At 40.0% G+C, this 18,182-nt stretch overlaps 1 protein-coding gene across 1 annotated transcript in view; it reads left to right on the plus strand.

The window, feature by feature from the left end:
• Positions 1-17,779, plus strand: part of si:ch211-14c7.2 (uncharacterized) — a 43,705-nt gene extending 25,926 nt beyond the window's left edge. The window contains exons 4-6 of the mRNA XM_060922886.1: positions 3,602-3,720; positions 15,450-15,573; positions 15,811-17,779. Of these exons, the coding sequence (XP_060778869.1) occupies positions 3,602-3,720; positions 15,450-15,573; positions 15,811-15,939 (372 nt within the window). The 3' untranslated portion in view covers positions 15,940-17,779. The remainder of the gene's footprint in view (positions 1-3,601; positions 3,721-15,449; positions 15,574-15,810) is intronic.
• The last annotated feature ends 403 nt before the right edge of the window (positions 17,780-18,182 follow it).

Here is an 18,182-nt window from a genome sequence, read left to right on the forward strand (position 1 = left end):
CACCCGCACCGCATATGTGCACTTCCGGTCCCGCCCGCGCCCGCAATGAGCTTTCAGAATTTGTCCCGCGCTGCACTGCTTTGCGGCGGGTCCCGCGGGACTCCCACGGGAGTGCAGGGCTCTAATGCACGGTACCATGCTTGGCAAAAACAACAAACAGTGTATCAGACCTCAACCCCATTGAGATGCTGTAGCCGGCTCTTTAGAGAGCCGTGCATAAACAAATGCCCTCAAACATCAATGAACTGAAGCAATGTTGTAAAGAAGAGTGGGCCAGAATTTCTCAAAAACAATGTGAGAGACTGATAAACACGTGCAGAAAAAAAAATTAACTTCAAGTTATTGTTGGTAAAGGTGGTTCTCAATGTTACTGAAGTATAGTCAAAGTCCTTCCCGCACCATTCATGTCACATTTGGCGGTGCCAATCTCTATTTCATAGCCCTCAGCCTCTCACCTATATTACATAGCTAGGGTTACAGTGGGGGGCTAGTCCTCTGGTAACTGCAAGAGTTTGACTCCCCACTCACATCTGTATTGCAGCGTGCCTTGCCAGAAGGCACCATTTTTATGATGGTCTTTGGTATGACCCAACTATGAGTAGAACTCGTGATCTCCCAATCAAGAGGCAGACACGCTAACCACTAGGCCACTCACTGGTTAAGTATATGAAGTATAGGGTGCACTTAATCTCATCTCATCTCATTATCTCTAGCCTCTTTATCCTGTTCTACAGGGTCGCAGGCAAGCTGGAGCCTATCCCAGCTGACTGCAGGTATAAGAATGGTTGTCCGGTGATGGACAGGGTAAAGGACTGTATAAGAGGGACACTGGCTCAGGTATACAGCAAGCTACCCAGGCTGTCTGGTTAGAACAGGAATTAATGGATGTCCACTCATGAGAAACAGTGTAAACCGTGGTTTTAATTCAAGGACGCACGGAATGCTCACACGGCACAAATGATGGACGTTGGATCCTGACACGTCCGCGATAGAAAGATAGAAAGCAAGAAAGAAATGAAACAGAGAGAGAAAGAGAGAAACGGATCCAAATATTCACTGATGAGAAGCAGGTGTTGCATGGAGTCCCCGTCTGATGTGTGCTGTGTTTTCTTCGATGTTTGTGCGCATCTTATATAGTCCACGCGCAGCACAGTGTGATGGACAGTGGCGCCAGGGTGTCTGAAGTTGGCGTGTGATGGACAGTGGCGCCAGGGTGTCTGAAGTTGGTGTGTGATGGACAGTGGCGCCAGGGTGTCTGAAGTTGGCGTGTTGTAAGATGCCCTGTCCACGCGCACAGCGTATGCACAAACAACGGGGAGGAGGTCGGTTGCCCTGACAACTAACAAGTTGGGAGCCACTATGTCTGACAAGGGTGCCTGTTTACTACTTTTAAAGGTCAAAATAATTAAGACCTGGCACCGCAATTCTGAACAGCAGGCGAAAGGCGGGGTACACCCTGGACAAGTCGCCAGGTCATCACAGGGCCAACACATAGACACAGACAACCATTCACACCTACGGTTAATTTAGAGTCACCAGTTAACCTAACCTGCATGTCTTTGGACTGTGGGGGAAACCGGAGCACCCGGAGGAAACCCACGCGGACACGGGGAGAACATGCAAACTCCACACAGAAAGGCCCTCGTCAGCCATGGGGCTCGAACCCGGACCTTCTTGCTGTGAGGCGACAGCGCTAACCACTACACCACCGTGCCGCCCCGGGTGCACTTAATTGTAAAGTTAATTAATTGTGCACATAATTATAAAAGTTAATTGTGTTACCTGAGGTTATTTGTTTATAGAAGTTGGTGAGGACCATACAGTTGTTATTTAGGCCCTGATAAATAAGAATGCAGAATTGAAGGAGGGTGTACTTTCTTTTTCCCATGACTGTATTTATTTCAAATGATTCACAAATGTTCACATGTACACACATACCATAGAGCCTTGGTCTCAAACCGCACACTATTCAATAAGCAAATAACTGTTTAGGATTTTATAACCCTGATTCCAAAAAAGTTGGGAAGCTGTGTAAAACATAAGTAAAAACAGAATGCAATGATTTGCAAATTCTTTTTGACTTTTATTCAGTTGAATACAATGCAAACACAAGATGTATAATGTTCAAACTGATAAACTTTTTTTTTTTTGTAAATATACACTCGTTCTGAATGTGATGCCTGCAACACATTGCAAAATAGATGGGACAGGGACATGTTTACCACTATGTTACATCACCTTTTCTTTTAACAACATTCAGTAAGCATTTGGGATCTGAGGACACTAATTGTTTTGAACATGAAATTGTTTCCCAATCTTGCTTGATATCTGATTTCAGTTACTCAACAGTTGGGGTCTTGGTTGTCATATTTTGCACTTCATAATGTGCCACACATTTTCAATGGGAAGCAGGCAGACCAGTTTAGCACCCAGACTCTTTTAGTACAAAGTCACACTGTTGCAACACATGTAGAATATGACTTGGCATTGTCTTACCAGAATAAGCAGGGACATACTGTAACTGTAAAAGACATCTTCTGGATGGCAGCATATGTTGCTCCAAAACCTGTATTTACCTTTCAGCATTAATGATGCTTTCACAGATTGCAAGTTGTCCATGCCATGGGCACCAGCATACCCCATACCATCACAGATGCTGGATTTTGAATTTTGTGCTGGCAAAAATCTGGATGGTCCTTTTCCTCAGTCTTTGAATGGCTGAGCCATTCCTGTTACCAGTTACCCATCAACCTGTTTACCTATAGAAGGTTCCAAACAGATGGGGGTTTTTTTATTTGTTTGTTTGGTTGTTTTATTTTTTTAACATTCCACAACTTTCCCAGTCTTTTGTTGCCCCTGTCCCAAGTTTTTGGAACATGTTGCAGGCACCAAGTTCAAAAAGAGTGTATATTTACAAAAAACAATAAAGTTTATCTATTTGAACATTAAATATTTTGTCTTTGTATTGTTTTCAATACACAGCATGGTGGTGCAGTGGTTAGTACTGCCTCCTCACAGCAAGAAAGTTCTGTGTCTGAGCCTCATGACTAACAGGGGCCTTTCTGTGTGTATGTTCTCCCCATGCCTGTGTGGGTTTCCTCCCAGTCTGAAGACCTTCAGATTCGGTAAAATACTCAGCCTCTGGGGTTGCACAAGCCAGTGCATACTTAGTGCTGCTCCCAAGCCTAGAAAGATTGGGGTGGGTTGTGTAAGGAAGGGCATCTGGTGTAAAACCTATGCCAAATCAAATATGCGGTTTCATGATCTGCTGGGGCGACCCCTAACAGGAGCAGCCGAAAGAAGAAATATTATTTTCAGTAGGACAGAAATGATTGGCAAATAACTGCATTATGGTTTTTTTAATGTTTTACACAGCATCGCAATTTTTTTGGAACTGGGTTGGAGTATTTCTATTGTTTTGGGGTTTTTTTTTAATTGATGGATGAGACACATATTTTTCAAAAATTATGAAACTAATGTTTACCAACTCTTATTCTTGTTGGCCATGGTTGGCTGCGGTTGTTCTCCGTGTGTGTGTGTGTGTGTGTGTGTGTGTGTGTGTGTGTGTGTGTGTGTGTGTGTGTGTGTGATGTGTGTGCAGCCAAATGTGTTTTTAGAGGCCTTTCCCTATCTAAAACCCTCCTGTGGAGATTCTGACTGCATTCCCACATTGACAGAGCTGCTACAAGGAACTGCAGCAGGAAACAGACCTGAACCTGGGTATGTATCTGGGTACATTTGAGTAAATTTGATTATTTTAGGTTTCATTAGCATAGAATTTTGTAATGTGGAGTATTTGAGAATTTCAGAGTTCAGCTAAAGTTTAGGATTTGATTGTGTCTGTAGTGTTCATTAAGTAGCAATACTGTGTTCTGTTGCCTCAGGCTCTTTAGATTTTGCAATACATCTATAACTTTTACAGACATCCCAACCTGACAAAAATCATTTCAGGGAGGTCCCCCTCTTTGGGGAAGGATTTTTTTTTTTGGGGGGGGGGGGGGGGGGGGCAAATACATTGCCGGGGGGGGTATGAGGGTACTCATTCTCATCTCATTATCTCTAGCCGCTTTATCCTTCTACAGGGTCGCAGGCAAACTGGAGCCTATCCCAGCTGACTACGGGCGAAAGGCGGGGTACACCCTGGACAAGTCGCCAGGTCATCACAGGGCTGACACATAGACACAGACAACCATTCACACTCACATTCACACCTACGGTCAATTTAGAGTCACCAGTTAACCTAACCTGCATGTCTTTGGACTGTGGGGGAAACCGGAGCACCCGGAGGAAACCCACGCGGACACGGGGAGAACATGCAAACTCCACACAGAAAGGCCCCCGCCGGCCCCGGGGCTCGAACCCAGGACCTTCTTGTTGTGAGGCGACAGCGCTAACCACTACACCACCGTGCTGCCCCGGTATGAGGGTACTCCCCCAGAAAATTTTAATTTGGTTGATGTGATTTCCTGCTTTCTGGTGGATTTTGGGGTGGCCTTTTGGAGATGAACAATACCTGAATTCACTCAGTTCACTAAGATTCATAGCTGACACCGTGACTTGAGGACTGAGCTGCCCCCAACCCATAAACTATGAGAACTACAATGTGCCATATATTAAGCTCCTTACTGATTGAATCTGGAACCCCCCCCAAATAAGGAAGGATGACCAGGATAGATAGAAATCTTCACCACAGAACATTGCATTACTTAGATACCGAAACACAGATGAATATAACAGAGCAATGAATGAATTGCATGAATGACAATGAATGCAACTGTACATGTAGGCCTAGGCCTAAAGGGCTCTTTCCCCTGTTCTATGCCTGTTCCTTTTGCAAGCTTTCATTGTATTTAGAGGCTGCTTGCTTTGCAGATTTGAGCAATTTTCCAGACACCTCCACCTGGTAGTACTCTGTGTCAATAAACTTGTTAATCTTGCAAGACATCGGATTCACACATGTTTGGTGAGACGTCTGACTCCTAAATTCTGTCTTGATGTGACACACCATGCTGAATGCCCTTTCCACATCACAGTTAGAATTTGGCAGCACCAATAGCAGCTTCATCAGCTGAGAGCTGATGAATCTCAGCTGCCCTGGGCTCATAGATGTGACTTTGGACAGCTTCCCCCAGAACTCATCAACTGGTAAATTCTTATAATTTGGCACCAGTGCTTCCAGGTTAGATGAGACATAATCCAGGACTTCTAAATGAAGTTGTTCTCTGGCATCTGCCTTCATTACATTTGGAAATATCTCTGCCAAAGTCAAAATCTGCTCTGGTTTCACATCATCATTGTTCTCAGAATTGACCACTGACAGATTCATCAAGATTTAATCTCTCACTGGGAATTTTTCCTTTTTTTGGAAAGCTTCTGATGTAGAATGCTCTCGCATCTCTGTAGAATTGCTTTGTCTTGTGACTGGAGAGTGCTGATTTTCACATCGGAAAATCACATATTTGACGGAAGATGGATGTGTTAATAGTACCTGAAGATACAGTATTAATTGAACAGCGTAAATTTTGCGCATGTTGTGAGAGAATCTCTTTCAGAGCCTATAAACACAGAAAACCCCGATGAGTTAGTTGAGAGAGATAACAGGATGGCGTGTCCATTCATTTGATATTGAAATCATGTTTTTAGATGCAATATAACATCACACATGTTTCAGTGGACAAAAAGGCAACGACAAGATTCAAAAATACACAGGGAAGTTTATAAATTATAAATTAATCTTGCAATGGCTTTTTCCTTCACTCCAGTTCCGTGATTATTGTAGAGACTTTACCTTAAAATTTCAAACAGTTAATTCACCTTAAAATCAGCTCTCTGTAAAGGGACACCGCAAGAAGATCATAGGGTTTGGAATTTTGAAAAAAAAAAATCTTGTATGGTTGCAGAGATACGATGATTTTAGTAAAAAAATAATTAATTAATTAATTAATTAATTAATTAATTAATAAGTAACGGTAATTACGTGTTGAACCCCCCCCCCCCACACACACACCTCTACTTAACGTTGTAGCACAAAATAGAAAGGGTGTACATGGTACTAATTGGTTCTGTTTGAACCAGAAAAGATTGTAGTTTTATGAGCGACTTAGTTTTGGAGGTGAATCCGAACAAATTCCTGGTGGTTCCACGCCACCTGCTCCTGCAGCTCTAGCACTGAAAGTGAAAGTAATTTATTGCCATTATTTAGCCTTCTGCTCCTCCTACTCAAGCGAGTAGGACGCTTCTTTGCTTTGCTCCTGCTTTCTTGATCTTTATTTCTATACTTTACTTTCTCATTGAATTTTCACTATTTTTTTTCTCATTTTATTTTTCATCTTTATAAGCTTTTAATTTAATTTTAATTTAATTTCCACTTTTTTTCCCCTTCATCTTTATAAGATAAGTTAGTTTTTAATACAAAATGGCAAGAAGCAAAAAATACTGCAGAAAATGCATGGAACTAGAACAGAGGATTTCTATTCTGGAATCAAAGATTAATGCTCTGCCAAAGACGGACAAATTTAAAGCGATATCTCAGGAAAGGAGTACAGAAACAGTGGCTGAGAATGCAGAGATTGCACTCCGACAGACCGAGGACATTGTGGATGAATTCACCAATCAAGCTGGGCAAAATGTGAGTACAAACTGGCAAATGATGGGTGGTAAGCCCAAAAATAAAAACAGAAGAGTGATTACTTCAACACCAGCTCGTTCTACAAATTACAATAGGATCTACAATCCTATGGAAAATCCACAGCCCATAAGGATTCAGAACAAATTTGAATGCCTCAGGGATGTGGAAGAGGATTTTTTCAAGTGGACAAACACATAGTAAAAAGAGATCGCACCAAGATCGAAGAGCTGTGAGAAGAGGCAAAAATCAGCTCGTAACACCATCTGATCCCACAACCCTTGTTCTTGGTGATTCCACTGTAAGACAATTAAAAGGTTATGGGATGATTATTTGTTGTCTCCCAAATGCATCCATCTCTGACACCAAAGACAGCATTTTGAAGCTCATGTCCGAGCATAAAACTATTGAACGTATTGTTGTGCATGTGGGAGCAAATGATGTTTTCAGAGAACAGCTGTTTGTCCAAGATGATTTCAGAAAACTTTTTTCTGAGCTCTATAAGACTGGAATTCAATCTTTTATCAGTGGCCCACTCCCAGCGAGAGGAAGTTTTGCTTTTTCTCGACTCTTCAGTCTTAACACCTGGCTTGGAAAAACTTGTTCTTCATTTGGTATGAACTTCATAGACAATTTTAACCTTTTCTGGAATCGCAGAGAATTTTACAAGCCAAATAGCACTGAACTCAGCTGGATTGGAGCCAAAGTCTTAGCAGACCACTACAAACTTGCAATCTTTTCTTAGCCAGCACCGAGGAAAACAGTTGATAAGATGTCGCAGACTGACATAGTTACAAAGCCTAAACAATCATCTTTGCAAGTCGTCATCAAGGACACACAAACATCTGACTTGCAAGACTCCCAACATTCAAAGACAGACGACTCCACTTCTCCTCGGATGGATTTCCCAAATAGCATGAAAAAATTGCTCCCAATGGCTACACTCTCTTTTTCCAGCCCAAATCTGTCGCGACAAGCAGTGTACCCAGTTCGCCCAGGACTTTCAGCTGGCTACAAATCTTTTTCACCATCCAAAAGATACATGTCATCTCCAATCCTTTCACCCTCAAACCAAATGGAACATTTAGAAAGTCTTGTTTGATGTACTCTGGGTCCCTGCAAATGGGTGTAGTGTTGAAAACGTGCCTATGCCATCCAGCTCTATTCCTGTGTTGATAAGAAACAGAATACATAGAGCACATTTAACCCTGGGGGTGAACCAATCTAATCTCCTTCCTGTTTTAAAACAACATCAGAGTGCAAAAGCAGATACTATTTCTAGACTTTCTGTAAAGCTAGCTCTTCTGAATGTTAGATCACTTTTAAACAAGTCACTTTTAATTAATGATCTTATTTGCAAACACAATCTTGATTTTTTTGCTTCTAACTGAAACCTGGCTGGATCAAGCAAATAGTGCTTCCACCCTTATTGAAGTAGCTCCCCCAAATTTTAATTTTTTGAATGTTACCCAACAAGGGAAAGGTGGAGGGATCGCAAATATATTCAAAGTCTCTTTTCAATGTAAACAATCCTCACTAGGTGATTTTATGTCCTTTGAACACTTATGTGCACTTGTTACATGCTCTCCTAACATATTATTATTAACTATTTATAGGCCTCCGAGACATTCAGCCAAAGTCTTTCTTGAAGAGTTTGGTGAACTGTTATCAGTCATTTGCTTAGAGTTTGATTGTCTTATTATATCTGGGGATTTTAACTTGCATGTAGATAATACTGATAACATTTATGCCAAAGAACTACTGGCAATTATCGACAACTTCAACCTAGTACAACATGTACAGGGGCCGACCCACTCTCGTGGTCATACTCTTGACCTCGTCATCACAAAGGGTCTTACTGTTTCCAATACTGTTGTTGACCTGGCCTTATCCGATCATTTCTGTGTTTTCTTTGATGTTTCTATGTCTCCTCACATTCAGAATAGCTCAACGACTATAGGTAGGAGAGTCATAAAAGACAACACATGTGCTCTCTTTGAGCAAGCTCTCTCGCAGAAATCAACCAAAATGTCAGACTCTGTAGATGATTTACTGGATTTTTTAAATTTAAATATGACCCAAATTATGGATGATATTGCTCCATTCAAAATCAAAAGAGTCAATGATAAGCAGAAAGCACCATGGAAGCAGTACCCGGCTGTTAAACTGCTAAAAAGAGAATGTAGAAAGACTGAAAGAAAATGGCGCAAATCTAAACTTCACATTCATTATCAAATCCATAAGGAGATGCTTTGTAATTATAATTATGAAATTCGTAAAGCAAGAGTCTTTCTTCTCCAACATCATCAGCAGGAATATGAACAATGCCCGTGTGCTATTTTCAACAGTAGAGAAGCTAACTAATCCCCCACCACAATTAGCACCTGAACTTCTCTCAGTTAATAAATGCAATGAGTTTGCATCCTTTTTCAAAGGTAAAATTCATAAAATACGGCAGAATATTCCTCATAATATATCTCAGTTGCAAAAAATTGAAAAACTGCAATCACCAATGACACAAATAGATAACTTCAACACAATGTCAGAATTTTGTTTAATTGATTGTGAGACTCTTGAAAAAACTGTACAAAATCTCAGTTCCTCAACATCTGAATTGGACATTCTGCCCACCAACTTTTTTAAGTCTGTTCTTCATCTTATAATTACAGATGTGCTTCAAATTATAAATACATCCCTGGAGACTGGCGTTGTTCCTGTGTCCCTAAAAAAAGCCGTTGTAAAGCCCCTTCTTAAAAAAAATAATCTGGATCCTTCAGTATTAAATAACTACAGGCCAATATCAAATTTACCATTCATTGGGAAAATCCTTGAAAAAATTGTCTTCAATCAATTAACTGCCTTCTTGATAGCAAACAGCCGTTTTGATAATTTTCAGTCAGGATTTCGTGCCAATCATAGCACTGAAACAGCGCTGATTAAAGTTATAAATGACATACGTCTTAATACTGATGCAGGCAAAACATCGGTCCTGGTATTACTGGACCTCAGTGCAGCTTTTGATACTATTGATCACAACATACTGCTATATCAACTTGAACACTGGGTTGGATTGACTGGTAAAGTTATAAATTGGTTAAATTCATACTTAAAAGATAGAAGCTTCTCTGTTACCCTGGGAAATTGTTCCTCAACGTCAATGTCCTTGACCTGTGGTGTCCCCCAGGGGTCGATTCTTGGACCATTACTTTTCAACCTTTATATGCTCCCACTTGGGCAAATTATCAATAAAAATTCAATTTTGTATCACTGCTATGCAGATGACACCCAAATTTATTTCGCTCTATCACCTAATGATTATGCCCCCCTTGAATGTCTCTACCAGTGTATCGATCAAATCAATAGCTGGATGTCACAAAATTTTCTTCAGCTGAACACAGATAAAACAGAAGTAATTCTATTTGGAAAAAAAGATGAAAGACTCAAGATTACCACTATTCTTGACACAAAAGGGATGAAAACTAAAGAAATGGTTAAAAATCTTGGTGTTTTCATTGACAGCGAGCTAAACTTTGACAGTCACATGAAAGCAATCACTAAAACGGCATTTTATCACCTAAAAAACATTTCCAAACTAAGAGGACTTATGTCAAAAAATGATCTGGAAAAACTAATACATGCCTTCATCTCTAGTAGGGTTGATTACTGCAATGGCCTTTTCACAGGCCTGCCAAAAAAGACCATCAAACGACTTCAGCTGGTTCAAAATGCAGCGGCTAGGGTTCTCACACGAACAAAAAGAACAGAGCACATTACTGCAATTCTAAGGTCCCTTCACTGGCTTCCAGTAAGCTACAGAATTGACTTTAAAGTATTGCTGCTGGTGTACAAATCTCTAAATGGTACAGGGCCCAATTACCTCTCTGATATGTTGCAGCGGCCTAACCCAATCAGATCTACCAGATCAAAACAGAAAAATTTACTATTAAAACCAGTTGTTAAAACAAAGTATGGTGAAGCAGCTTTTAGCTACTATGCAGTACAGCTATGGAACCAACTGCCAGAGGACATTAAAAATGCTCCTGCTGTTGGCAGTTTTAAATCTAGGTTAAAGACCAAGCTGTTTTCAGATGCTTTCTGTTAAATAATTAATATTGTCTTCTTTTTTTTTATAATTTTTACTTTCTCTGCATGTTTTAAATTTACTTTAATTTTAACTTTATTCTATTTTATTCTTTATTCTATTCTGCTGGGGGGTTTTTTCTCCTCCTATTTCTACTTTATTTTATTATTTTATTTCTACTATTGTTTAATTCTTATTATTTTCTTTTAATTCTTTTAATTCTTTTAATTAATTGTTTTAGAATCAAAATAAAATTATTTTATGTAATTTTATTTCTCTATTGTTTACTGTTTTTGTTTTTACTTCTGTAAAGCACATTGAACTGCCATTGTGTATGAAATGTGCTATATAAATAAACTTGCCTTGCCTTGCCTTGCTTTCTGCTGAGCAAGTGAGCTTACGAAGATGACAATTACAAAGAGACACTGCTTTATCATAACTGTGAAAGTTGAACACCAAATCAGTTAAAAAAACCAAACAAACAAAAAAAACCCGATGATTTGTACCATGCATTAATTTCCTGGGTTCCAGAAAACAGCTGGAGCAGCTGCTGCTCTTCTTCATGCTCTATGCACTCACTGACTGGTCAATAGGTTCGGGATGAAGCTTGCTCGCTTGCTCTAGATTCCGTGAGATTGTATGTAATTTGCGGGCATCAGGGAGCCGCTATCAATATGCGGGAGACTCTCGGAACTTCCGGGAAACTTGGGATGTCTGCTTTTATATCCATCTTCTCTTTGTCTCAATAATTATCAATGTAAACAGTGCTTTTAGAAACCCAGCTCCAAACAACCTTCTTGCCTGCTGACATTACCAATAACCTTAAGATCAAAATCACCAGAACATCATATAAAATATTACTAAACTGTACAAAAATATGATTGTATTAGAGAAACTGACCCAGGCATATACTGTATAATTGTATTAATTCTTTCATCTTCAGTAACTGTTTTATCCTGGTCAGGCTCACTGTGGATCCGGAGCCTATCCTGGGAACACACCCTGATTATGTTGCACTAGGGTAGTTTTTTTTATCTGTTAAGTACGATTCGCACGGGATAAGTATTACCTATGGACCTCTGGTAATTCGCAATTACCCCCGCACCTCTGTGTTATTGTGTGGCGCATTCGGACGGGATAAGCAAAAGTCTGTAATTCACTGAATTTACAGACATTGTGACCGGATGTGTCGTAAGTTCACAGCATCCTGTTTCGTCTTGTAGACAGTAGAGATGGGATTTATGGCTCTTTGATGGGATCCGCATCTTTGTGATCCGTTCTTTGAAAAGAGCCGTTCAAAAGACTGGCTCATTTGGCTCTTTTTAAATATTTATTCAGTTTTAAGAAGACAGCGTCTAAAGAAGCCAGATCCCTCTGCTTAGACAGTGACATCAATATTTCTGGACATACCTTTTATATAAAGCAACCTAGACTTACATTATTGTAACCCCTAAACGCTCATAAATAACCATTAAAAAACAATGAGGGCTTCAATGAATGTCCATGCAGAACGGCTTTTCTGTAAAAAAAAAAGAACCCACTCAAGAACATAGTTATCAAGAACGCAAGAATATTTTATAGAAAAACACTTGTTTTACAAAAATATTTAAGTCTGAGATACAAAATAGATACAACTACAATAAATATAACACAAGAACTAGTTATCACACAAGAACATTTTAATAGAAAAAAACAAACTTTCTATATTAAAAATATTGAAATTATAACAAAAATAGATACAACTAAACAGTCAGATAAATAGATAAAGTTATAACAAGAACACAAGATTATTTTAATAGGAAAAAACAAACTATTAATGCAAAAAATATATTATTATTAGAAAAATAGATACAACTAGACAAACAGATAAATAAATAAAATACGCAAAAATAGAACAAACAAAATGACGACAGAATAAATTAAATGAACGTCCATGCAAAGTAGTTTTCCCACAATATTATCATTAATATCACACAACAACATTATAAACTATATACAAAACAATTTGAACTATTAGGCAAACAGATAAAACGTGAATAAATAAAAGGCAAATGCTGTTTAGCCTACTTCTTGTCCTTGGGCAAAAGCTTTTTCATCTGAAACACAGTACAGAAAAAGAACGACAGAAAGAACGGCTCCCCCAGCTCGAGACTCGGTTCTCATCGTTCATGCCGAGGAGCCGTTCAAAAGAATCGGTTCGTTCGCGAACGTCACAACACTAGTAGACAGGAGTTCAAAATCCTTATCTGATTCAAATACGGGATAGGCCTACTACCACTTGCCCCTGAAATGCTGTTTATCAAAATTTCACCCGTATCCTCCATTATTCACTCCAGAAAAGTACAAGAGATGCGCGTTTAATAATTACAAACACAGACATGCGCATTCACACGGGACTTGTATTACCACTGGACGTCTGTGTTTTGCCAAAACACAGTAGGTAATTCGCGGCAGAATTATTACTTGGCAAATTACGGACATGGCGCATTCGCACGGGACTAAGAACTCAGACATTCTCTGTAATTATTCCGAATTACCAGAGGTCCACAGGTAATACTTATCCTGTGCGAATAGGGCTTTAGTCAACTTTTCTTGTTATTCTAGAGCAATATTGCTAATGCCCTCTTGTGGCAGTCATAATATTGCAGTATTGCATCAAGTTACTAGTAAAGTAAAGTACTATCCATCCATCCATCATCTGTAGCCGCTTATCCTGTCCTACTGGGTCGCAGGCTAGCTGAAGCCTATCCCAGCTGACTATGGGTGAGAGGCAGGGTACACCCTGGACAAGTCGCCAGGTTATCACAGGGCTGACACATAGAGACAAACTACAGTCAATTTAGAGCCACCAATTAACCTAACTTGCATATCTTTGGACTGTGGGGGAAACCGGAGCACCCGGAGGAAACCCACACAGACACAGGAGAACATGCAAACTCCACACAGAAAGGCCCTCGCCGGCCGCTGGGCTCAAACCCAGGACATTCTTGCTGTGAGGCGAACGTGCTAACCACTATACCACCATGCCACCCAACAAAAGTACTAGTGCATCTCAAAATATTGGAATATCGTGAAAAAGTTAAGTTTTTTTCATAATTTAATTAAAAAAGGTAAACTTTCATGTATTCTGTATTCATTACATGTAAAGTGAAATATTTCAAAACTTTTTTGTTTTAATTTAGATAATTATGGGTTATAGTCCATAAAAATCAGAAATCCAGTATCTCAGAATATTAGAATATTTCATTTCGAGTTTGAGTAAAACAGTATAAATACCGTGTATCTCTCAGTCTAGTTCATTACACGCAACCACAATCATGGGTAAGACTGCTGACTTGACATTTGTCCAGAAGATCATCGACACCCTCCACAAGGAGGGTAAGCCACAGAAAGTCATTGCTGAAAAGGCTGACTGGAAAAGGTGCACAAGCAACAGGAATGACCGCAGCCTTGAGAGGATTGTCAGGAAAAGTCAATTCAAGAACTTGGGAGAGCTTCACAAGGAATGGACTGAGGCTGGTGTCAGTGCATCAAGAGCCACCATGCACAAATGTGTTCAGGAAAGGGGCTACACCTGTCGCATTCCTAATATCAAGCCACTCCTGAACCAGAGACAACGTGAGAAGCGTCTTACCTGGGCTAAGGAGAGGAACAACTGGACTGTTGCTCAGTGGACTTGATAAAACACAGTGGACCATCACCAGCAATGACATGGCACCACAAATCATCACAGACCTTGGAAACGTCACACTAGACTTCAAACACCTTGGATTCTGTACCTCTCCACTCTTCCTCCAGACTCCAGGGCCTTGATTTCCAAATAAAATGCAACATTTACTTTCATCTAAAAAGAGGACATTGGACCATTGAGCAACAGTCAAGTTGTTTCTCTCCCTAGCCCAGGTAAGACGCTTCTGACATTGTCTCTGGTTCAGGAGTGGCATGATATTAGGAATGCGACAGTTGTAGCCCCTTTCCTGAAGACGTCTGTGCATGGTGGCTCTTGATCCACTGACACCAGCCTCAGTCAACTCCTTATGAAGCTCTCCCAAATTTGTGAATCAACTTTTCTTGACAATCATCTCAAGGCTCCCATCATCCCTGTTGCTTGTGCACCTTTTCCAGCCAGCCTTTTCAGCAATGACCTTCTGTGGCTTGCCCTCCTTGTGGAGGGTGTTGATGATCATCTTCTGGACAACTGTCAAGTCAGCATTCTTCCCCATGACTGTGATTGCGTGTACTGAACTAGACCGAGAGATACACGGTATTTATACTGTTTTACTCAAACTTGAACTAATACTTTGAGATACTGGATTGCTGATTTTCATGAGTTATAAGCCATAATCATCAACATTAAAACAAAAAACCCTTGAAATATTTCACTTTACATGTAATGAATATAGAATATATGAAAGTTTATATTTTTAATTAAATTATGAAGAAAAAACAACTTTTTCACGATATTCCAGTATTTTAAGATGCACTCATACATACAATAATTTCTCTTGCAAAATTAATAGTGGGACAAATTGATTAAACAGCAGAAGATCAGGTTCCACTTCTCTCAGCCAAAAATAGAAATCTGAGACTTTTGCTTTAAAAAAAAAAAATCATAAAATGAACTTGTAACTGTTTGAATCAAATGTGACTCAGTTATGAATTAATTTTCTGTCTGATAGTTACACACTGCCTCTCTGTAACTGAATGATGTGAAATATAAACTAGATTTATTTGATCTTTAAGGAGGCAGAGTCTATTGGATGGCCTTCAGGATCTGGACCGCATGATTGGTGTGAAATACAAAGTGGCAGAGTCTCTGTCCCGAAAGCTTCTCCTGCAGGCACTGAATTTGAGGACCATAAACCTTGTAAGTTCAGTTTTGTTTTGTTTTTTTAATTTTATTTATTTTTTTCGCATACTGAAAAAGCAAAACACTCCACACACAATTAAATTTACATATTTGTAACAAAATACTTATACTAAACTGTGTACTAAAAGTATCACTACAATGATGCACCCAACTTTAAAGATATTTGTGCTTTTATCTAAAAGCATAAAGCTGTCAAATGCAGATTTATGCTATCATCATGATTTCCTCCTTCAGGAGTGTGCAGGTGGCCGAAAACAGAACATGGCAAGGTTTTCACCAAACCTTCCCACGTCCAACCAGCAGCTAGCAGCTAATGCTAAAAGAAGATTCTCTTATGACATCAACAGAAACATTATGGCATAGTTTCTCCCAATTTTAAATCACTATATTCTTCAACAGCTGGAAAAAGAATAACTTCAGATGAAAACAAAATTATTGGTTTGTGTTTGTTTTTTTCTTCCCCATGAGGCTGTACCCTCGGTTCCCTCTGCAGTCACATGAGTTATTAGTTGTTGTACATTTACATCTGTTATTATTTTAATATGTCTGTCTACTTCCTCAACAACCTGTTTAAAATCAAAAGACATCACATGCATCCTGATGTTCCTAAAAACAGATTTCCTGGGTCAACAAGGATTAGCTTGATCATATGACATTACCTACACTAACTAACAATACAGTGAATTTTACTGCTGGTTTTGATTTTCATCTCTCATTATCTGTAGCCGCTTTATCCTGTTCTACAGGGTCGCAGGCAAGCTGGAGCCTATCCCAGCTGACTACGGGCAAAAGGCGGGGTACACCCTGGACAAGTCGCCAGGTCATCACAGGGCTGACACATAGACAACCATTCACACTCACATTCACACCTATGGTCAATTTAGAGCAGGGGTCACCAAACTTTTTTCTCTGGGGGCCACATTGTCATTCCTGACTGTGATGGGGGGCCGGGGTCAGGTCAGCTATATAACATAGAATTGTATGACCCAGACAAATATGACCACCAGCAGGCCTCATTGTGTAGTAGAGATTACTAGCCTGGCACAGCCATCCCCACTACTATATCCCCACTACTATACCCACACTACTATATCAACACTACTATATCAACACTTGATTCCTGGCACATATTTGTTTATCTTTACTAGTGGTTTGCAAAAGTAGTAATTGAGTCTTCACACTTTGTTTTTGAAATACCACAGATATTCCATTTATTTATTTTCTAATAAAAATAACATCAAAGCTGGTAGGTAAGAAACATCTGCCTAGTTGAGGTGATTGACACTGGCAAAGGCGAGTGGAAAATTATAAATTGTAGGTAGGCCTGTTGATATTATTAATAATATTAATAATTGTGTGCAGCACTTAATAAAGGTCAAATAAATAGGCCTAGAAAATAAATACATTTTTAAAAAACAGTGAAATTATAATAATATGAGCAATAGATCAACTAGCCAGCTCTTATGCCTATCCATTTGAGCATGTTCAGTAAACATTTTTTAGGTCAAGGTGAAAATGAAATGAGCAGTAGGCCATTTACAGGTCAAAACTAAAGCATAATACAGAATAATGGGAATCAAAATCAGTAGTATATGTAGGTGAGCTGGATTTGTACTTGTTGATTTGTACTCCTTGTCGGGACACACCTCCTCGGCCACAGCAAGCATGCATACTTTAACAAAGTCCCCATCAGTAAACGGCTTTCCATGGGTAGCTAGTAGGTGAGCTACCTTATAGCTAGCTCGGACAGCAGCCTGGTTGATCTGGGTTTGGCGAAGGAATACATTCTGTTGTGCAGCCAGTCGGCATTTCATCCTCCGAATCCTGTCTTCTCTTGTTTGCCCTCGCAAACTAGCATACTCTTTGTGGCGGGTTTCGTAGTGACGACGCAGATTATATTCTTTGAAAACCGTCACACTTTCTTTACATACAAGACAAACTGCACGGTCCTTACACTGAACGAAAAAATAATCGGTGGTCCACTGTTCTTTAAAAACTCTGCACTCTCTGTCAGCTTTTTGCTTACCGCTAGCCATTTTGCTGTCCTGAACACTGACAGTTCTCTGCGCATGCGCTGCCTGTCACTGCTTGATCGCGAGCATATGACGAAAATTCGGAAAATATGAATAGTTCATTTTATAACTAAATATCAATTTTAATTGATAAAATCAACAAAATACAAGATGCAGACATGTTATTATTTGCTAAAAAGCAATTTTAAAAAAAATAGGCCATAACCACTTTTGGGGATTGCCTCATTGGGCCGGTTCAAGTGGTGGGGGGCAGAGGGGCTGGGGGGCCGGTCAAAGGGGGGTGGCTGGCCGGAGTCGGCCCGCGGGCCGTAGTTTGGTGACCCCTGATTTAGAGTCACCAGTTAACCTAACCTGCATGTCTTTGGACTGTGGGGGAAACCGGAGCACCCGGAGGAAACCCACGCGGACATGGGGAGAACATGCAAACTCCACACAGAAAGGCCCTCACCAGCCACGGGGCTCGAACCCGGACCTTCTTGCTGTGAGGTGACAGCGCTAACCACTACACCACCATGCCGCCCTGCTGGTTTTGATTACACAATAAAAACATTTACCTAATGTTAGCATGTCTTA

The sequence above is a fragment of the Neoarius graeffei genome, chromosome 6 (assembly GCF_027579695.1).
Source record: "Neoarius graeffei isolate fNeoGra1 chromosome 6, fNeoGra1.pri, whole genome shotgun sequence".
NCBI lineage: Eukaryota > Metazoa > Chordata > Actinopteri > Siluriformes > Ariidae > Neoarius > Neoarius graeffei.